At 56.0% G+C, this 21,401-nt stretch overlaps 6 protein-coding genes across 6 annotated transcripts; 2 read left to right on the top strand and 4 right to left on the bottom strand.

Moving 5' to 3' along the window:
* Window positions 1–354: 354 nt before the first annotated feature.
* Window positions 355–1,059, bottom strand: GLRG_09928 (uncharacterized protein; the record flags this gene model as incomplete). Its single annotated transcript, XM_008100613.1, has 1 exon — window positions 355–1,059. The coding sequence occupies one exon, from the start codon at window positions 1,057–1,059 to the stop codon at window positions 355–357; it is 705 nt and encodes a 234-aa protein (XP_008098804.1).
* A 468-nt stretch (window positions 1,060–1,527) lies between these two features.
* Window positions 1,528–2,700, bottom strand: GLRG_09927 (uncharacterized protein; the record flags this gene model as incomplete). The annotated part of the gene is made up of 3 exons (XM_008100612.1): window positions 1,528–1,723; window positions 1,797–2,361; window positions 2,445–2,700. 3 exons carry the CDS (start codon window positions 2,698–2,700, stop codon window positions 1,528–1,530), a joined length of 1,017 nt encoding a protein of 338 aa, XP_008098803.1.
* A 1,018-nt stretch (window positions 2,701–3,718) lies between these two features.
* GLRG_09926 (uncharacterized protein) lies at window positions 3,719–6,719 on the bottom strand (the record flags this gene model as incomplete). The annotated part of the gene is made up of 2 exons (XM_008100611.1): window positions 3,719–6,345; window positions 6,407–6,719. 2 exons carry the CDS (start codon window positions 6,717–6,719, stop codon window positions 3,719–3,721), a joined length of 2,940 nt encoding a protein of 979 aa, XP_008098802.1.
* A 1,111-nt stretch (window positions 6,720–7,830) lies between these two features.
* Window positions 7,831–9,110, bottom strand: GLRG_09925 (uncharacterized protein; the record flags this gene model as incomplete). Its single annotated transcript, XM_008100610.1, has 2 exons — window positions 7,831–8,436; window positions 8,502–9,110. 2 exons carry the CDS (start codon window positions 9,108–9,110, stop codon window positions 7,831–7,833), a joined length of 1,215 nt encoding a protein of 404 aa, XP_008098801.1.
* A 739-nt stretch (window positions 9,111–9,849) lies between these two features.
* On the top strand, window positions 9,850–11,648 carry GLRG_09924 (uncharacterized protein; the record flags this gene model as incomplete). The annotated part of the gene is made up of 3 exons (XM_008100609.1): window positions 9,850–10,030; window positions 10,126–11,472; window positions 11,524–11,648. The coding sequence occupies 3 exons, from the start codon at window positions 9,850–9,852 to the stop codon at window positions 11,646–11,648; spliced, it is 1,653 nt and encodes a 550-aa protein (XP_008098800.1).
* Window positions 11,649–18,466: 6,818 nt separating this feature from the next.
* GLRG_09923 (uncharacterized protein) lies at window positions 18,467–19,813 on the top strand (the record flags this gene model as incomplete). Its single annotated transcript, XM_008100608.1, has 2 exons — window positions 18,467–19,497; window positions 19,567–19,813. The coding sequence occupies 2 exons, from the start codon at window positions 18,467–18,469 to the stop codon at window positions 19,811–19,813; spliced, it is 1,278 nt and encodes a 425-aa protein (XP_008098799.1).
* Window positions 19,814–21,401: the final 1,588 nt, after the last annotated feature.

Genomic DNA, 21,401 nt, shown 5'->3' with positions numbered 1-21,401 from the left:
ATCACTTTTCGATGCTTCAAGTGACACGATGGATCTTCATCCCGCCTATTCTCCATGCGCGGCTTGGCGGACTGGCGTGCAATTCAGCTGTGTCCATGGTCGGATGGCTTTCAGTGACTCTGTAAATGTTAGCATCAAAGAAAAAACAAACCCAGTAGGTTTGCCAACTTATGAGAGCTTGGATGGCGTTTAGGGTCTGGATGAAAGGGTGCATGACTGACGGGCAACTGTGTCTGTCCCACCTTGGGGCGCGTTCGTTCACCCGCAGAGAGCAGAACACACCTCGAACCTCCTGTATTCGGCCCCTCCCCCTCCAAGTGCATCACCCGGCAACTGAAAGGCCTCTGCTCCCCTTTACGAATCCGGAGGAGACGGAGACCTCCCGCGCTTCTCCGGCCTCACAACAGCAAGGCACTCCCACGCCCTGCCCCCGGCCGCCTCCATCTTCTCCTCGTCCCAGACCTCGACGTCTCTCGCGAACCCCTCGAACGCGGCCCGGAAATCATCCCAGTCCCGCCGTGGCCCGATGTATACTACCGTCTCCACCGCGCACCCCTTGCCCCCCGAGAACGCGGCCATGTAATCGCGCACCAGGGCCACCTGCTTCGGGTACACAAACACCCACGCCCGCGCCTCCCCCGCCAACGGGTCGAGCGCCCAGGTGCCCGGGACGGTGCGGTGGGCCACGTGGTACCGGTTCGGGCTGGGCGCGACCTCGACGCTGACGAGGTTGAGCATCGCGTGCGGCGGTGACGACGACGACAACGACGACGACGACGACGCGAGGGCGTGCAGGAGGCCCTCGACGAGGCCGGTGCCGCTGCCTATCGAGAGGGTGAGGTGCGGCGCGGGCGGAAGGAGGCCGTGCAGCTCCCGGAGTAGAGGGAGGGAGAGGCTCAGACAGCAGTCGGGGAGGGCCTGGGGCTCGTCGGTGAGCTGGGGCAGTGGAAGCGGAATGAAGGAGGGAGGCGATGGTTCCTCGTCCCCATCCTGCGAAAAGCCCTCATCGATGAAACCGCGAGCCACATCGTCGTCCCTTGTGCTCGTCTTGTCTGCCATGCCGTGGCTCTGCTTTATGGGGGCTGGTGGCCGTGTCAGTGGTTCGACGTGCGTATGAGATGAGAACTGTACGGAGGTAAGCCGGAGAGGTACGAGGACAGTGCGCAGCTTTTCTCCGCTCCTCCCGATGCTGTCACCGGCCCCACATCCATCATTGGTCCACCGAACATCCCCCCCGCTGCGCTCCCGGACGGGATTGCCTGGTACGGAACCAGAACGTCCATCGCATCAATACCAACTAGACAATGAAATATCGACGCCGTCTCAATCATATTGTATTTCTTGGACGATCAAGTTAATGCGAAGAGCCTCAAAGACCAAAAGCCAGTCCAACTCCAAGTCGTGGTGAGACTCGCGGAATAATGCCCTCCAAAAACCATGGACCCAGAACCATATTGCCTAACCCAGTTTACACCGATAAATTTACACTTCTTCTACCCTACAGATGCCCGAAGCACCACGCCCGTTCTAAACAGCGCTGTACCCGCCCCGGCTGCCACTACCGTTGACAGTGTTGAGCACGCTACGGGTCCAGTCCTTCACCAGATAGGGGATGTCGCGGATCGTGTCTCCGTGCGGCAGAAGATCCCAGCCCCTAGCGCCGTATCTGTTGTAGTTCAGCCAGGAGCCAAAGACAAGGTACGCCGCGATGCCGAGAAAGCTCCTACAGAAATGGCAAGTTAGCTGCTGCCGTCGTGTTGTTGCCGAGCAAGACACAACGTGTCTGGTTGACTTACAAAACAAAAAACCAGGTGAAGAAGCCCCAGTGGCTGCTCGCGTCGCCGCTGCCACCTTCGCTGGGCGGCTTTCCGAACGCGTCCTCACAGGCATACTTGGTGTACCAGGTCAACCTCAGAACGTCCACGTCTTCCTTTTCGCTCGGGCCGTAGCTGTTCCAGATCAGGGAGGCGTTGGGCATCAGAAGTTGCTTCTCAACTGGTGAGGGCCCGTCCTCGTCTTTGCCATCCTTGTCCTCTTCGCGGGCTCGGAATTGGCTGCCGTCGTACTGGTCCTCGGGCTTGAACTCGCCTTCGAGGCCAGACTTATCGTGGTCGCAAATGAATTCGATAATGGCCTTCTGGTTTCTGCCGCTCCTACCCAGTGGATAAGATCCGCCGTTGAGAATAAGCCGAACGCCCTCCTTCTTCGCATCCGAGTGGGAGTCGCTCGACTTGAGCCGCTCGGGCTTGGCGTCCAAAGCCCTTCCCCCGTGATCGCCCAGCTCGCCAGCAATAGGTATCACCTTCTCAACCTCGTCCTTGTTATCCGGGCCCGGGTGAATGGTGCGCTCGATGGCACAGACTGTTCATCAACGTTAGCGTTGTAGATCCCAAGTTGGATGCTTTTGAGACAGGGCGGAAGCTTGCCTCGCGTGGAGCTGGGACATTGCTCGTCCTTTTTGACATCTCCCTTTCGTTTGAGGGGAGCGCAGATGTCGACAGTGTAGGAAGTGTTGGTGAAGGTAGGAGGGTGCCATCTGCTGGTCACGACGCTGTGCGGCCCGCCTAGTGCCCCAAGGTTGAACGCGACATCATCCACCAGAATATGCTTGCAGTCCAGCATCGAGGCCACTGGCAGTGGCAACATGAGCAGAGCCAGCAGAAAGGCTGCCTCCGTCCGTTGGAGACGAGGAAAATGCATCTCGGGAGATTAGAGCGATCGTCCGGATAGCTTCGATGGGGTTCGACAGGTCGGGGAAACCGAGTCGCGTCCGGGTCGGAACAGATCTCGTGTACTGGGGGCAATTGCAGCTCTCCAGCCGGAAGCTTATCAAACAAGCCTGCAAAGACGTTGAATAAGTACCGGGCAACGTGACAAGAATGTACACCTTGTAATACGTAATGAGTACGGTTCTAGAGGAAATTGGCAAGGTCACGGCCTAGGAATGGACCATGTGGCTTTGTTACGTGGGAAGCCGGGCAGGGGGGGCAGTGGATGACCTCGCTGGCTGATATGATGCAGCTGCGAACAGGGACAGTGGACCACAACCGTTTGGGTAGCTCGCAGCACCGTCGTCATGCCGAAGATCTAGCGAATCACGTGCAAGTGCCTCAGCATGGGTAAGTGGATCCAAAATATGACGCATATGCTTGCTGACATAAGCATCAATTATGGCCATTAGGATAGTACGAGTACGGATATTCGTATTGCCTTTACAGAATACCCACCTACCTAGGTAAGTATGTAACTGTAGGAAGGGTAGGTGATGCGTGGTTAATGTTGTATGAATTCTTTATTTGATACACCAAGTGATACATTAAACTCGCTTCTTCAGAACCTTGAGAGGTCCTGGCGTGTATGCACATTTCTTTCGGTTCGCTGTCTTCTCCCACCCCATGAGCCGTGACTTGGAATAAAAAAAGAACTGCCGTCCATCCCTAACCGCACCTTGAAGGATAAGGTAGATGCGCCTTCATAGGGGTATATAAGATCATGATAGATCAAAACCAACCAATCCGTCCTTGGACTCCTCAGACGCCAAATGTGGACAAAAAAATACGCTCACAACCGGACCAGCCCCCTCCCACCATTGTCGGTTCATCGTTCCATCTCACCCGCCTAGGCGACTGCCATTTTCAACATAGCCTTGGAGGTGAAGGCAAGGGCATCTTCAGTGGTGGTGATGCAGACACATCAACATCAAGACCCTAGGATCACCCTACATCCCGTGAGGACCCATCATACCACCCATTCCTTGCATCTGCTGCTGTTGTTGCTGTTGTTGGAGCTGCTGCTGTTGCATCACCTGGTGAGCCCTCCGCTGCGCAAGGACGCTCTGGATCTGGTTCTTGGCCTCCATCATACAGTTCCGCTTGAATGCCTCCATCTGCTCCGGCGGGATGTTCTCTACAGCACCGCCCCATTTTGCCGCGAGATTGGCAATCTGCTTGTTGTAGATCGCTTGTCCTTGGATTTTGACCTGGTTCGTAAGCGCATTATTGTTGTTCATCGCCTGTTGCTGATGCATCTGCATCATCGCCTGCATGTTCATGTTTTGACCGTTCATCATGTTCTGACCACCGGCCATCTGGCGCTGCATCGGGTTGCCCATCTGCGCCTGGAGCTGGGCCTGAATCTGCGCCTGCATCTGCGGCGTCATCTGGCCGCCATTCATTTGGTTGGCGCCCATCTGGCTGAGTTGCTGGGCGTATCGCTGCGCGAGTTGCTGGTTCATCATGTTGCCCATGTTGCCCATATTCCCGCGCTGCTGTTGTTGCTGTTGCTGCTGCTGCTGCTGCATCATCATTCTATGCTGCATCTGTTGCTGCAGGAACTGCTGCTGCTGCTGCGGCGTCATCTGTTGCGGGTTCATGTTGCCGTTCATCATGTTACCCATGCCGTTCTGCATAGCTGCCGCCATTTGTTGCTGCTGTATGGCTCGCTGTTGCTGAGCAACCTGCGCCGCGATCAGGTTGGGGTTATGTACAGGCTGTGGCATGGATCCCGGAGTGCCCATCATCATGTGCTGGCCCATTTGCGAGTTCGAGGCCATCATGTTGGGCGGTGGGCTGGCCTGGTTCATACGTGGTGTAGCCGCCACTGCCGGACGGGTGCCAGGTGTCCCCTGCATACTGGGCGTTCCATGATGCATACGGGGAGTGCCAGCCTGATGGCTCTGCTGGCTTGCGCGAGCAGACATGCTGTGTGACATGGGGACGCCACCAACGTTGCCCGGGTGTCTGGGCACTGCGGATGGAGGGCGCGGAGGACTGTTTGCCATCTGGGAGTTGGACTGCTGCATGGGTACAGCGCCAGGCATGGGGGAAGACATGCTGTGAGGTGTCCCTTGGCGAATAACGGGCGAAGACACAGTAGGTTGAGCTGCTTGAGAGAAGCGCGCCTGGGCCTGGGCTGGCACGGCGCTCGCAACACCACCAGCTGTGCCGTTGGGCATGGAGCCGTTCGTCTGTTGCTGCTGCGCCATGTTTGCCGCCGCGTTCTGGTTGTTGTTCTGCGCAGCCTGGGCCGCAGCGGCTTGTGCGGCCATGGCTCGTCTCTGCTGTTCCCTCTGCTGCTGCTCTTGGCGGGCCTTGAGCTCCTGGGCCATTTGGTGTTCGCGCCGCATCTTCTCCGCCTCTGCTTGTCTTTGGGCCGCGATGACGGCTTGTTGCTCCTGCATCTGCTTTTGCTTTTCCTGTGCAAGCTTCCGCTCGGCCTCGGCCGCCTTGACCTTTTCCTGCTCTTTCCTCTCGTCGTGCTCTCTCTTGATATCGGCAATGACTTTGAAGCGCTCGAACCTTGGCTCGAAGGTAGACACAACGGCCGGGCCTTCCTTGTCGGCTCCGTTGGCTCCGCTTTGTGCGCCATTGGTGCTGGAAGAAAGCCGCTCGTCGAGGATGAGCATGTATCTTTCCTGGTCTGCCGCAGCTGCTTCGTCGGCCGCCATCTCCGCCACGGTCCTCTTCCTGGTCTTGGGCTGAGGAGGCGAGTCCGAGTGGTTGGGATGCGCCAGTATATCCAGAAGAGCAATCGTCTCTTCCGCATCCCTTGTTGGCTCCAAGAACAGAGGCGCGTTGGTCGCAAGAAGAATCTGGGACTCTGCTACGTATATGTTGCTTCCGTCAAGTTCCATGCGCTCGCGCTTCTGTTTCTTGGCCGGTGGGGCCATGCTCCCCGCAGTGGGAGTAGGCGGGACCATCGATATCGGTGTCGAAGGAGGTGCCGTGCCGTCAACAGTACCACGCGCGTCAGTTGTGCCATGAGGAGTTGCAGCTTTGATTAAGAGATCCGCTTGCAAGCTTTCCGGTGTAGGGTGGAGGACCACTGTGAAGGTCTTGGGCTTTGAGGGGGTTCTGCTCTTCTGCCCTTCGCCTGGCAAGCTTGGAGCCGGCATGCTCTCCTTGTCCTTTTCCTCCGCTGTCTTTGGTTTTGTGTCCTCTTGTACGCCGGATGCCGCATCCGGGTGTGTTCCTAGGGACTCTTTTGGATAAGGCACATACGGCGATGGCACGATATACGGATTGTGGTTGTGGATGGAGGAAGGGACCACTTTGTTCGATGCCGACGTTGGGCGCTGGACATCCTTGGACTGCGCCACCGACTTGTGATCATGAACCTGGACGATCAGGCAGCCCTCGTAAAAAGGCACGCCTGCTTGTGAGAAGTACTCGAGGAGATCGTGAGGCACCGTCCGCATGCGCAAATGCTCCAGGAAAAGTCGCATCGGGGACTTGTATGGGAAGATGCCATCCTGCTGGTCGAATCGAAAATGGGTCGGGTGCATGTGGACAACGAGAGACGGGGGGTTCCCCGAGTACTTCTTGAGGATGTATTCGTCTGTCACAACTGTGTATATGTCAGCACAATGCCCATCCAGGAACACAGAGAGGTTCCGGACGAAACTCACTGTATGGTGGTGGCTCCACGGCTTGGGCGGAGGCCATGTCGGCTGCGAGAGATGCTGACCGCAACCCTACGCTGTTTCTGGATATGCGACTGGCTTGATTTGACGGCTCGCGGCGCGTGCGGTTAGCAGGTCGCGCCGATTGTGGGTTCGCGCCGTTCATCGTTGCGGAGTTTGGGGGCTTCTTGGTCGACATCGAAGGAGAGGGTGATGAACGGATTGAACTAGCCCCATTGGTTTGGATACCTGGGGGCGCAGGACGCTTGACTTTGGACGCGACAGAAGGCGGTTGGACCGCTGTCACGACCGGCGCCATGATGGCCGGAGGGGGCGGCTACCGGTCCAGAGCAGGCCAAAAAGGTGTCGCGACGCTGTTTTCCCACTGTCGAATGATGCCCAGATGCGCGTTACAGAGCAATCATTTGAAGGAGATGTTCGGCTCGCTCGTCGATCGTGATGGGGTTCCGGAGGTGGATGTGCAAGGTGGATGATTCGCGTTGACGAATCGGGTGACGTCGGCGTGGAGAAGTGAAGTCTGGGTCGGAAACGCGGCGGCGGTTGTCGAAGTATCGAAGCGAAAGACCGGGAAAACAAGATTAATGCAGAGAAAAGGATAGAGAAGATGCACGACAGGCCAGAGGGATGGAATTCCAGGCGTGTGGGGTTGGGATGTAGTCAGTCTTCCGCGTGTGAGGCTCCAAGGAGGAACCGCCGCAAGTGTCCGAGACGGGGTCGTGGGCGTGGAGGGAAGACAACAAGGCAAGCAAGCCTCAGGCAAAACCCCGGATACAGGCACAAGCCTACTGTACGCATACAGTGCATAAACAGTGTATAGGGGTAGTAACTAGGGGAGTCATCTCTGAAAGCTCCGCCTTGGTTGATCAAAAGGGCTAGTTATAGGATTTCACAGTAAAGTTTTCTATTATCACAAAACTTTATATTGTGTTGATCACTGAGCAAAGCATAGGGCTTTTACGGTGTTTTATGACTGTTCTAGACCCATCGTGCACCTGTGCGACCCCACGGGGGACCCCTTTGGGTAAGTACCATAGTACCTTGATAGGGACTGTGCATAACTGCATTTGGCTTAGAGAACACGTGGATGCGAATTGGCCGGGTGAGAGAAGCTCGCCAAGCAGCGACTTGACGTTCAGATTGACTTGAATTTGTTCTTTCCGAGGGCACTCGTGTGATAATACTATCCTTCCCACAATTATGTTAGTCGTCCATGTGATTCACGCGCGAATAGGACGGGTTTGCGCTACAATAGTCAATTACCTTCCTCATGAAAACGTAACATGATATCTCGTGGTATATACAGTCCGAACATAACATATTTCCACATCCATCGAGAGCCTCTCGTGCTTACATAAAAAACGTGATCGGATATTCAGGTCGTCATTTATACACCGTGGGGTCGTAAGCATTTACTCCTTGCCCTGGACGCGGCGGGCCCAGTCGTCATGGACCCGCATGCCGTCAACAACCACGACCCCCCGGCCCCGTCCAACACGGTCCGTTCGCTGCCACCACTTCTCTTCCTTGGCGGGCCGTTCGGCTTCCGACTCGCTGTCGGCGAGGCCCCCGTCGCCACCTTCTGCACCGACAACAAGGATGATGTCGTGGCGTAGCCAGGTCTGCAGGTTGGAGACGACACTGCCATTCTCACCGGCCAGACTCTCCTGGAGATAGATAATCTCAGGCTGCAGATGGCGTAGGATGTGGTTGTGGCCGTTGGGTGTGGTGAAGGGCATAACCATGGTTTCCTTCTCGACCAGAGCCAATGCCTGAGAGTACACGGCATTGAAGGCAGCGTTTCCAGATGAAGCTTGCATCAAGGGGCTCTTTGACGGCTCTTCACCAGGCGTCTGGGCTTGATGGTGCTCAATGTTAGAGAAGGACGAGCTCAACGAAGGTGGCGGAAGGTTACTCGTAGATTCGCCAGCAGGCTCCTTCAGACCCGGCGCGTAGATCAAAACGAAAAGTTTAATGTCGTTGAAATCGTTGTAGCGCGGGATATGCGACAAGATGGACTGCATGTTGGTTAGATATGCGTAGGCGATACGGTAGCTATGGGGGAGGGAAAGGATGCACTTACAGCGTGTTCATGGAAGCCATCTTCGTCGAAATCATCCGCATGGTTGTCGGCAGAGACGACAATAGCGACCGTCCTCCGCCGCTTGCTCGGGTCCCTGGGCGCGGATGGTCGCTCCTTTCTGGCGTCTGCCTCCTCGGACCAAGTCTCGTGGTCGGCATACGCATTCTTGTCCTCCTCGCGGATGGCCGCAAGGGCGCGGCCGGCAACGGCACCAGCCGCAGCGACGCCTGCGGTGACGGTCTTGCCGGCGGACTCGAAGAATTGCTGTGGGCTGGGTGTGCGCCTTAACGCGCCCGACATGCGCGCGCCCCATCCATCAGCCGCTGGGTCCCGAGATGCGTCGGCTGTGCCGTATGTTTCGGTCCCGACATTGCTCGGGGGAGGCTTCGGCCCTTTGGCAGTACCGTACGCGGAATTATCCCCGTAGTCACCATTACCGTAGTCGAGATCCGGGTACTGTCCACTCTCGGGTGACTCGTCTTCGTCCTTCCGCTGGCTCCAAACCCACGCAGCCACACCGACTGTCGCAACAGTCACGGTGACTGCAAGCGGCACCCAATGGCTCCATACCCCGCGCCTCCGAGAGTGTTGATCATTGGGCCACGACATTTAGTTGGATGTGGGCATTGCACTAGGGGCTATGTGGCCCAGGTATAGATGTATCCGCTCGAGGTTGATAGCGGTTTCGAGTTTCCGGGGGGGTCTTTCCGACGATAGTTGGGGCGTTTACGCAAGTAGCGGTGTCGCAACCCAATCTGGTATTCAGTGGCCAATCGTAGCGAAGTCGGACGTTTTCGCGTTAATCTTTGTATCGAAGAGGTTGTTAGAGGACAAAAAGTTGCAAACACGGGAGCAGGCTGGACATCACCCACTTCTCGCAAGCGTGGGTGGCTGGTCTTGGGCTTGGGGTTGACAGACATCAACATGGGGACGACAAGGAGCTACGGCCCAGGGGGCATCCCGAGGTTGACCGTGCTTGCCATTGGTTGCCGGGCCAAACACCCCCATCACTCACTGCTCCGCGGACCGCGGACCGAGGATGTGCCGATAAAGTCACGTGCAGAACCCCACCATACCTAACGGGACGTCAACAGTGGGTCTAATCATCCCGCCGAGGGGCGCATTTTTGGGCGATGACTCCCTCGGCGCGCCGCCCGCCAAAAAAAGAGTCACCAAGACGGCTTCGGGCATTGCGCGACGCGAATAGAACAGATCAACGACGCGACGCTTCGAGAGCATAGCTCTGCTAGTGGATATCTTCCAAACTACTACACGCCCAATTCACGTCTTGGCAAAGCCGCCAGCAGCTTCTCGACGCAGGTGCAACACCCCACCAAAGCATCTCACGATGCCCCACGCTGTGTCGATGCCCTCACCAGGGCTCCAGGCCTTGATCCTCTGTGGCCCGGGATCTTCGTTCCCGACTTTCACCTCAAACCCCGATGAGAACCCGAAGGCCCTTCTACCGATCGCCAACCGACCTATGGTCTGGTACCCCATCGACTTCTGCTACCGTTTGGGCATTACCCGTAAGTAGCCGCGGCCTGCCTTGCTCTGCTTGAGAGGCCCTCATCAGTTTGATTCCTTATCGTTATGCAAGACGTCACCCTGCTGACCGACTTAGACATCACTCTCATCTGTCCCGCCTCTGCAGAGGAAGCTCTCACCACTGCTCTGAACACCAATCCATACCTAACAGCACTCCCCCTCCCCAGACCAGGCATCCTCGCTCCCAAGGACCTGGATCAGACCACGGGCACTGCTGAAATTCTACGTCTTCCCGAGGTTAGGGAGCTTGTCACTTCCGACTTTGTCGTTCTCCCCTGCGATCTCATTTGCGAGATTCCCGGCGAGAAGCTGCTGCAAGCATGGATGGTCAGTGGCGCCAGCATGTCAGATCTCCTCGACGCCCCAAAGTTTTCAACAGGCAACTCGAACCAGTTCAGTGGAGGACTAGGCGTTTGGTACGAGACAAAGACTGCGACTCCGGTCAAAGGAGAGGAGACCGACTTCATTGCTGTTACCCCCGTGACGCCGTCTCACGTCTCGCCGCCCAAGGGCTCATTGTTGCCGCATCTGTCTAATCTCGTCTATTCCATGCCTACAGACTCCCTCAAAGACCTCGCGGAAGAGAGAAAAGGCTTGCCTATCCGCCACGGTCTCATGAGACGCCACCCCCGCCTAAGAATGCTCACCACACACCGAGATGCTCACTTGTACATCCTGCCCCATTGGATCATGGACTTCGTTGAGAAGAATGATCGGCTGGAAAACATTGGCGAGGATGTCGTCGGTTGGTGGGCCAAGGCTGGCTGGCAGACTGGTCTTGCCGAGAAGCTCCGACTGGACGAGGTCTTGCGTAAGGATAATGAGGACGATGATGGTGATTCTCTGCAAGAGAGCACGACATCACCTCAAGATGAAGATCCCGAGGAACTTCGACCTTATAGAAGCACCGAACCGAGCGGACATGCCGATGACGATGCAAAGACCCGCGGAACGGAGCTGAAGGTGCCTCCGATGATGGCTTATGTGCACCCTTCCCAACCCGATGCGCCGATTGTCAGGCGCGTGGATACTGCTCAGTTGCTTCTGAATGTGTCATTACAGCTCGCAAAGGTGCCATCGGTGGAGGAAACTGGCAGCGATGCCGCGTCCCCCTTTGCACATGCCAAGAAGGTGGCATACCCAGAGGGCATCAAGGGCCGCACAACAATCACAAAGGCCGACAGTCTTGTCGGCGAGAATGTCACAGTGGAGGAAAAGGTTTCTGTCAAGGAGTCCGTCATTGGCGCTGGCTGCCAGCTCAACGAGGGAGCCAAGCTGTCCCAGTGCTTGTTGATGGAGGGAGCAGTGGTCGGCAAGAACTGCAAGCTCACAAGATGCATCCTCGGCAAGAGATGTGTCATCGGAGACAACTCAGTCCTGACAAACGTCGAGGTACAAGAGAACTTGCTTGTTGAAGCCAGGAGTAAGTGCAGTTCCATGTGCCCAACTATGGCATTCGCTAACCGTACCATAGCTGAGGAGAAGGACACGAAGCTGATGAGTTCCGATGGATTGGAAGCTACCGAAGAGGAGATGCAAGGCGTACTGGAAGACATGGACAACGAGATCATGGCCCAGAACGAGGAGGCGATAGAATAGGACTCGTAGTCCAATCAAGAAGGATGTCCCACATTGCTTCGCAACGAGGCCTGTCGGCTGAACTTTTTGTTTTCCTTTTTCGTGATACTCTTGCATACGCTGACCATGTCCCCTTCTAGAATGCTATAAACGCCACCTGGTTCGAGATAAAAGCAATACTGGAGTGAGTGTGAAACGATGTGTTCGTACTAGCCACCGCCGACAACGAGTCACTGCTCGCTAGAGTCGGACCGAACGATGTTACGGCGAGAAAGAGGCATAGGTGGACACATTATGGGGTACCCACGAGGCTCGAGGTCGAGGCTGATAGCCCGTTTCTGAGTCATAGGAGACATTGGCGGGACTTTGCGGAAGCCTCATTGGGACAATGGGAACAGTGCCATCAGCCGGCGGCGTGCCCGGGGAAGATGGAAGGTATCCGGCAGACATGCAAGAGAATTGCCACAGCGGGCTGGACACTGCGGGACTCCGAAAGTAACATCCTCCTGAACAGTGGAGCATGCGGTGCCCACAACATTCCCGGACAGATCATGTTGGCCCAGGCTCGCACTTCTAATCGGGGGAATTCTTGGTTAGCACCAGCCCGATTAGGACCCTCCAAGGCTCAAGGCATGTTGATCATCCAGAAATCATCCGTCCTGAGTCGCGGCTCGCTCCAAGGCACATACAAGCGCGAGGAATACATGCGCGAGGAATCCTGGCAGTAAGCATCCGATCAGAGCCGGTTTTTGGGACGATATATGGAGGGTGGCAATATATTGCCGCGGTAGGTTGACAATTCTCAGACCATTTGCCCGAATCACGATACTCGCCCCCAAAGATTCTATTCAACGGTGCGCGAGAAGGGGAGTTTGAGGAATCCCTTGATCTCCCTACGCGGATCATGGAGAATGCCATTACCTCCGCGATATGCGATATACACCAGGGGCGGGAAAGACTTTGGGGTGAGCTCTGCAGAAATAGCCCACACATCCTGCCAGGGGCAAGCCAACCCTGCAAGGATGATCAATATTGTGCCACTGAGAGGCCCGAAGAGAGACATACAGCAGCGAGCTGGATACCATGGTCCAAGCGGGGCCTGGGTTTTTCGCGCCTAATTCGGCGTCGACTTCGGGAGATTTGGCCTGCAGGCTGTGTGACAGAAATGAGCTGTCACAAAACCGTGTGGGTGTTGTTGTCCCGCTCGTCCCAGGCCGATGGATAATAGGCCGTCGTCCCGTATTGCCCACGCTCCCTCGGGACCGGAATGGGTCAAGGGACACGGCACCGGTGGATCCATCAAGGGCCGCGCCCGACGTACAATGGGGATCTAGTTCACATCTGAACCGCGCGCATCCTCGTAGTACAGAGATCGGACGAGCCCAGACTAACGGCGTCCAAGCCAAAGGAGCGCCACGAACGAGACACAGGAGGAACAACCAGGCAAACGAGTGAGGGTGACGGTTCGGAGGGGGATGGGGCGAAGAGGGGGGAGGAGGGGGAGGAGGTACCAGGACAACCCCCCCTTCCCCCCAGCTTTGGTCCGGAACGCGCTTGCACGGACCCGAGGGTAGTGAGATCAAGGCTAAACGGTTCGCGCGATAGCTTTGCGTTCCTCGTGGGAGGCCGTGACAAAGCAAGAAAGCTTTGTGTGAGAGGAGAGAGTTAGAGGGTGAGAGAGTGAGAGAGACATAGCAATAGAGGCTTTCCCCACGCGTCGCGTTGAGGGTGGGCGTTCCTCAGACATAACAAGGCTAATGGAGGCGTATTCCCAGCATTCCGCTCGCGTGTGCTGAACACTAGGGAATAGGAAGGGTTTCCATCAGGGGCCTCACACACACACACACACACACACATACGCACGATCTTATATGGGATAGGGGGGGCAAAAGACATTGGTCTCGCTCAGCTTGCGTCTGGAGAGGCCCTCCGACGGTCTCTCAAGGAAACGGTAGTGCTGTATCACTTTTTTTTTTCTTGCCTTCGGGGCCGTGCCAATGGCCAAGGTCCTAGGCTTCGCCCGGTGGTCGCCACATCGTCCAAGGGGGCGCCCGGTGAATGGGCACTAACGTTGAGGCGCAAACGTGGTTTCGAACCATGGCATCTTTGACAGAAAGCCCAGAGAGTCAGAGAAACAGTTATGCGTGTCATTGTGGCGCTTGGCGATGTGGTACACTTGGGAGGGGCAGGGACACAGGTGTCAACAATTGAAAGGCGACTCAACATGCTGTCATGTGTTACGAGAGAGCAACGTCTGGTGTCTCTCTGAGGGGGGGGGGGATCGAGCCAGAGGACAGGGCACTGGCCGGCTAGTGTGACGATGATCGCCATCATCGTCGACCGTTGAGGTCCATCCCGTCAGAGCGTTGTGCGGGACAAACAAAGGCAAATGGGCCGACGACGTTCATCCGAACTTTGGGCCATTGGCAGCTCTAGCTTTGTCATCGTCTGAACTACGTCTAGTTTGAACCGTTCGAATCTATCAGGAGAGGCTGGGATGGGGTGGGACCCTGCGAGGCCAGGGAGCTTGAGCCAGCGCGAGGCACGAATAGCACCATTCGGTCTCCATCGGCCCACAGAACCCATTGGGGAATCCCAGGCAGGGATGGAGATAGTTGGAAGCCTAGAGGTTATTAGGGGGGGGGAGGCGCGGTCTGTGGCAACAATGGTTTCTATCACGGAGCGGGATACCTAGCAAGGTGAGATCAGAAGTGGAAGCGGTCCCCCTCCCCCCCGGCCGGTTCTCCGGCCGCCACGGCTCGTAATGTACAAGCGCCAGCATGCTAGGCGACGGAGCATCTCCAGTAGTAGTAGTAGTAGTAGTAGCCTACCTAGGAGGGAGAGGGAAGGGCCCCGGAGCTTTCGATGCACATTGGCTACCGCAGCGTGTGAAGAAAGGGGGATTTCTGAGCTGGGCACCGGCCGGCGCGTGTACACATGGCAGCCCTGCCTGCCCGCGCGCCTGAGAAGAGTCGGCTTCGGCAACTTGATCACCAATCACGGATTGGCGGGGAGGCCATGCAGGCTGACAGGGGCAGCGGGAAGTGGGTAGTGATAACGTGATGACCGGACTCTCCTCCGAGGACAGGAAATTGCTTAGAGAGGCTCTCTCTCGCGTACGTGCGTACGTGCGTACGTGTGTTGCTGTTAGTTTGGATTGTTTTGTTATGGACAACTCGGAGTGGAGTTGCAGCCCACAGAGCCCGCAGAAACACGAGATTTTCAGCACGGCAACACACAGACGAGAGGCGGCAGCGCACGGATTCAGCAGCCTGAGTTCGCCCGGGGGGGGCTTCGCAACCCAGATGGATCGATCTCCTCCCGGATGGATAGGCGCGCCAAGTGGCGGGCGGATGTGATAGAAACGGGTTTCCGGTGGCGCTGGATTGCATGATGCAAAGATGGCCAGTCTTTCTCTCGTCTGCCAAGTTGGAGGCTATAAACCACCCTGTTTTCCACGGATATCTCGCCAATATTGGTTGGCATCAACCCCCCCCTCCCCCCCCCCCCCCCCCGGAGCTCACGGAGCCAGAGGAGGGACGCAAGCTAGGCCTCCCTAAGCACCGGAAGTCGAATCTGGAATGCGGGTGGGACGTAGCTCTTCCCAGCAGTCGGAGAAGATGCAACCCTTTCTCAGAAGCGTTCGAGGCGGCGTCAAGAAAAACCACGTACCCACGGCGGTTTCTGGGGACGCCCGCCCCCAACAGGCTGTCGGACTTGGGCAACATGAGAGTGACGGTCGACATGGGCTCTGATCAAAGTACCTTTCGTAGCACCAGACATGGCTTCAGTGATGGAGAAAGGAAGGGGTGTGTGTGGACTGATGCGCCCTTGGCAATGATGGAAGGGGAGTGAGTGAGTGAGTGAGTGAGAGTGTGTGTGTGTCGAGAGAACCAAGAGATTCCAAGCACGGTACTGATGGGCCTCGATGGCAATGGCGTCTGAACCTCTTCCCCGCTTTTCCTTTCAAGACATACTTTTTTAGACCCCCTTGCCCGTGAGGTAGGTACTGTACTTTGAGATGGGCTGCCGGGGTCATTTCAGATTGTGTCGAGGGTCTGAATGGAGGGGTGTGTGAGTGTGTGTGTATGAATGGTATGAGTGTATGAGGAGTGTGTGAGTTGAGTGAAGAGTTGGATGACCTAAGCTGCCCACCCCTCCCCCCCCTGAAAATAGAACATGAAAAAAAATAAAAAAATAAAAGGGCTTCCCCATGAAGAGGCACGGACAGACGTATGAGTTGGAAACCAATGAGGGAGCGGATCAACGGCAAGCATAACGAGCGAGCGGGATTCTGCCCATTGATCGACCCTAGTTAGTCACCATTTCCCAGGTTGCCAGGATGCTGACTGTTTCCCCCTTCATTGACTCTTGCTCTTTTGCCAGTTGATTCTTCTTGTTTACTACCTAATTGTCTGTGCCAGCCCGGTTACCTTGCCTCTTGTCTTCTCAGCTCATCACATCGTATGAATCCTACAATGACCAGCGTCTTGGTTGCATCGTTCCGTCGTTCTGCTCCCCTTTCTCCCTCTCTACCGTTTTCACCCTGTGGTCGGTCAATGACACACCTGAGGCTTTTCGCTCTCACTCACTCTCACCCACTCTCACTTACTCTCACCTACTCTCGCACACATTCCGGCTCATCTTGCTCTTTTGGTCTTCTCGCAGTTCTGGTTTCCAGCTGGATCCGAGTCCACCTCATTCAGAGCTGCTCAACCTTTGCTTTTTGCACATCACTCATCTGCATCCGCATCATACCTATCATCCCTGTTTCAGCGCCTCTTTTTTTCTCGCACGCTCGACTCGAGGGGATAACGAGATTCGAGCCGCTAGCCATGCGCACTCCTCCAAGTGAGTGAGCTATGCATGCCTTGGCTACGTCAGTTGGACATTATTCCAGCTCACCGTGTCGGCAGTGGGAGGGTAGACGGACTTGACCGCGGACTGCTGCAGCATGTTTTTTTCCTTCGTTTTTGCTTTTCCTCACTTGCTGCACTGTGTCTCAAGTGCATCATCCCATCCACGACTTGAGGTGGGTTCCCTAGGAAGCAAGCCGATTGTTGCTGCTCAGTAGAATGGCTCAAGGGCCTGTGCCTGATGTCTCACATCGCACGTATCAAGCCTATCAGTCTTCCATTCCATGACGGGCGTGTCTCCATTCCCCAGTGTTACACACATTCATACAGATTCGCCCAACAGACGCAGAGAGACAGTCGTATCAGCCAGGTCGGCCTGGGTTCCTCTATACACGCGTACATACTCGCTCTTTTTCTCTCACTATCTCGTTGCCCTCGTGAACGTCTTTCTCGTCTGTTTCCGAACCCCACCACCACCACCACCACCACTTCCACCATTGTAGTTGTCTTCAAGCTCCCATGTCACTTGCTAAGCCTTCCCCACCAGCGGCGACGCGCCGAGCTCCTACATTCGAAGATGGAGCCCCCCCCCCCCGGCCTCCCTGCTTCTGTCGGGCCCGCTAGGAAAAAGTTTACTGCTTGTCTCGCTTGCCTCGGACGGCCACTTTTGGCCGATGAAGACTGATAGAGGACAGCTCCCGAGTGCACGCATGCCCCCAACCCCTTGTCGTACGTCGCCCTCGCACCTCACCAACTCGCGATCCACGGTAGGCCCCCAAATGGTTCATGCAGGTACTCTTTCTTCTTCGAGGTCCCCAGCTCTGCGAGCTTCCAGGTGCCTGGCTAATCCCAGTCCCCTTGGCCGTCGTGAGCCGTGCTTAACCCCTGTCGGAAGTCGACTCGACCAGCACGACTCCCCTACCCCTGCCCGACAAGGGTAGAGCTCAAGCCATGGTGCAAAACACAAGATAGAGTAGGTAGCACTGGACGCCTCTGTCTGGGCTTGACGAATGGCTGCCGGGGTCGTCATCCAGCCTCCATCAGCACAAACGTGAACCCGGCCTGGTGATCCAGATTCGGATTATGGTTTTGTCAACCAAAGACCCTCTGCATGCCCAGCATGGCTATGAGCGAGGGCCCGCAAGGGCTCCTTTCTCGCAAAAGATCCTAGTTCAAACAAGCGAGAGAGAGAGAGAGAGAGCAAGAGAAAGCAAAAGGAGCGAGAGAGAGAGAGAGAGAGAGAGGGAAAGAGAGAGACCGAGAGGAGTTGGCTTGAGCGTTCAGATCCTCCGCTAAAGCCGCCCGTAGGACCGTACCTGGTTCAGCTTATCCTTTGATCTGACACCTATATGTGAGTGGCTCGCGTTCATGGACCGGCGATCGTCTCATTGTTTCTCAGGGACAGAGAAACAGACTGGACCGGACTGGACTGGAACCCTCCCGCAGCCAAGAAACACACACTCTCTCTTGTTCTGGACCCTCTTCCTCTCACCAGTTCCCTGTCGTCGTCTTCTCTCATAGATCGGTGGATCCCACAAGAGATTAGAGCCTCTCTGCCTCCCTCCGCGCCCATTCTTTCCAAGTCACACACCCACCCTCCTCACCCCACTCCCCTCTCGCGGCTCTCTCTCTCTCTCTCTCACTCTCCCTCCCACAATCCACTCCACCTCCACTATCACGTACTCAGACCTCGATACATTCCTATCTGGGGCTCTCTGTCTCTCCAGCTGGTGTATTGATGACACTATTTCCCCGTTCTGTCAGGATAGACTTGTCCATCGCTCGTTAGGGGCGTCATCTTCATCTCCGTCCCACTCCGTCCCACGCCGTCCACGATATAATACTGCCTGAGCTGCTCATCTGTGGAACGCTCCCATTATCCCATCATTCTTCATCCTACTTTTAACCGGACAACTCGCTCCCTCTTTAGACGACCACGCCCTCTCAACAGCGAGTCAGCAACAACAATCAACAACGCCCACAATGATGTCCCACCAGCACCTCTGGCAACAGGAGCAGGACCACTCCATTGAAAGCATCATGGACGCCTTTGCTCCGGAAACCAGCTTTCACTATGACGGCTCCGTCAGTTGCGGAACCACAACACCAAGCTTCTCGGCCGCCTCGTCCACCTACGACCCCAACGACCCATACACTCCTCGCTCAGGCCGGTCGACACCTCATGACCACCACTCCAGTCTTGACTTCGAGTCCTCCTTCTCCTCCCAGAGCTCCTTCACCTTCGAACATGCCGCACCACAAGAGCCCAAGGGTTACTTCCTCAGGCATGACAAGGCCGAGATCCAGATGCCCATGCAGTATGCCTCGGCCGTCCCCCTCACGCCGTCGAGGAGACAGAGCTCGGGGTATGGCATGGAGCACCTAGATTACAACACGATGCTTCATGTCGCCATCAACTCCCACTGCATGCCCGGCATGTCCCCGCCTCATCACCACCAGCAACAGCTTCAGCATCAGCAGCATGCTCATCACCAGCACCACCAACACCACCACCACGCCGAGCAATATTCGCTTCCCCAAGACCTCAGCTCATCACCCTTTGTGATGCCTACACCTCACCGCGCCCTCACCAGCTCCACCCCCAGCAATGCACACATCTGGTCCTGCAGCAGCGAAAGCCCCATCATGATGTTCGGCAACGAGTCCACACCCTCGACATCCCCTCTCCATTCTATCACTGCCAGCGTCAAGCGTGAGACCACACACTCGCCCTCGCCCCTGCAGTCGCCGCCGTCGGCCGGCGCGTACCGCCAGGACTCTAGACGCAAGCTCTTTGCCGAGGTCCAGCGCAAGACCCTGGCCCTCCAGAAGAACCAGAACGACATGGAGGCCCTGAGGCAGCTCCGGTCGATCCAGGTCAACCAGGATGGGTCCGTCCTCGACTGCGGCTCGGTCAAGGTGCGCCACGTCGCGCCGAGGCGGGAGAGATGCACATATCCCGACTGCACCAAGACGTTCAAGAGGAAGGAGCACCTCAAGCGCCACTTCAAAGCGTAAGTTTATCCGTCCAGAAAAAGTTATCCATCGTTTGACGTGGCACGTATTCTGACACCGCCATGCAGAACCCACGAAAAGGAGGTTGAGCTGTACACGTGCCCCGCCACGAACTGCAACCACGTTTTTAAGGAGCGCCGCGACAACTTCGTCTCTCACCTGCTCCTCCACAAGCAGGGCAAGAGTAGCAGGACTCCCTACAACGACAAGGCTGCCAAGCTGTACGACGAGATGTGCCTCCAGAGCAAGAGTCGCAAGCGCGTCAAGACGAGCACCAGCTCGAGCCCTAGCAGTAGCACCAGCAACAAGAACTAAAGCGTCCTGCTGCAGCGTCCTGCGTCTGCTGGTTGTCTGAGACCCGAAGAATAGAAAAGCCCGGGGGGGGGGGGGAAGGGGGGTGGGCACATCAAGGCCAGACGCAGCACAGCTCTTGGGTTAACGGCCGAGAAAGAGAGAGGGGTGATACGATGCCAAGTTTGAACCCTGACCCCGGACAGAAAAGCCGCCATCTCTCTCTCTCCCCTCAGTGCGTTTTCCAAGACAACTTCCAACGCGCACGCGCGCCACTTTGCATGGGCGACGACTTGGACGATCCCTGCTCCGGGTGTCTTCCCCAAGCCCTCGAATCCCTGTCCGGGTTACCAAAGATACCCCGGTAGAAAGCGGCGAAGGAAAAGAAGGGGAGGAAAACAAAAACATACCCCCAAGCTTCGAAAATGATTCCCCCCAACACCAACACCAAACCTGTAATAATTCCCTATGTTGCACGAAACAAAAAAAGATGGACAATTGGGCGTCCCACCGGCAAACTGTTTGCATTATTTTTCTTTTAGTACCTTTTTCTTTTTTTTTGTTTCCCACCATCTTGTCTTTTATTCGATTCTTTTGGGAGGCAGCTGGTTCTTTTGTTACTGAAGAGAAACGCTCCAAACGTCAAGGCGGTGGCGACCTTTTTGTGGTCCTCTGTGTTCAACTATTTACTCACATTATTTACGATTGCCTGCGGAAGAAGAAGGAGAAGAAGAACACGCATACAATCGCACACACAAAACAAACCAAGATTTACATATTCTTAACGATTGAAAGTCAAAATATGAATGAGGATGTTGCGACCGCGGTGGAGGAGGAGGAGGAGGAGGAGGAGGGGATACCAAGCGGGTGGGGGGCGCTGCTGAGAACGGCAAAACGAGGAGAGGCCACCCGTTCGAGGATCAACGGCGAAAACGAGGGGTGTGGCGTGGGTCAGGGCCTAGTTGTTTGTACCGAATAGCCTTGTCAGAAGACGAGAAGAAGATCGTACTGGGATAAGATAGATTGTTACTGCCATTGTCCCTCCTCCCCTTGTCTTGGGTGTGGGAGAAGCAAAGTTACCAGAATCCAAAAGAGCAAAAAAAAAAAAACCAAAGCAGAGCCCTCAACCACCGAGATGGTCAAGAGGTTTTTACCGTTTATACAAAGAAAGTTCCTCCCAAAGAGTCCTCGAGAGCCTTGCGTCGCATCACATCTCTTCCACGTGTGCCGACACGGAAAATGCGTTTGGAGAATACTACTTTCCATCTCACTCCCGCTGCCTCTACGCAGATTATCCAGGCAAAGAGAGGATGTTCCTGGCCCAGCATGTGACATGCGGCAATCTTATTAGTCGATGGGCGATGAGAGTCGCAATAAGCTCTGGCGGTAGGGTACCGACGTTTCTTGGGTGGCATCGTGGGCCTTGGCGGTGTCAGACGCCTCGGACAATCGGGTAGCAGGTAGGTTTTCAGTGTACGGAGTAGTGTAATTGTACGGCGCCCCCCTTTTGGTATTTTCACGGCCCGCCCTCTGACTAAGTCGTTATGTCAGCCTCTTCACAAAATCGCCCACAGCAGCATTCCGACTTAGTCAGCCAATCACATGATTGGAC

The sequence above is a fragment of the Colletotrichum graminicola genome (assembly GCF_000149035.1).
Source record: "Colletotrichum graminicola M1.001 genomic scaffold supercont1.54, whole genome shotgun sequence".
NCBI classification, from domain to species: domain Eukaryota; kingdom Fungi; phylum Ascomycota; class Sordariomycetes; order Glomerellales; family Glomerellaceae; genus Colletotrichum; species Colletotrichum graminicola.
The sequence above is the reverse complement of the archived record's forward strand: the minus strand, read 5'-3'. Positions and strand labels throughout refer to the sequence as shown.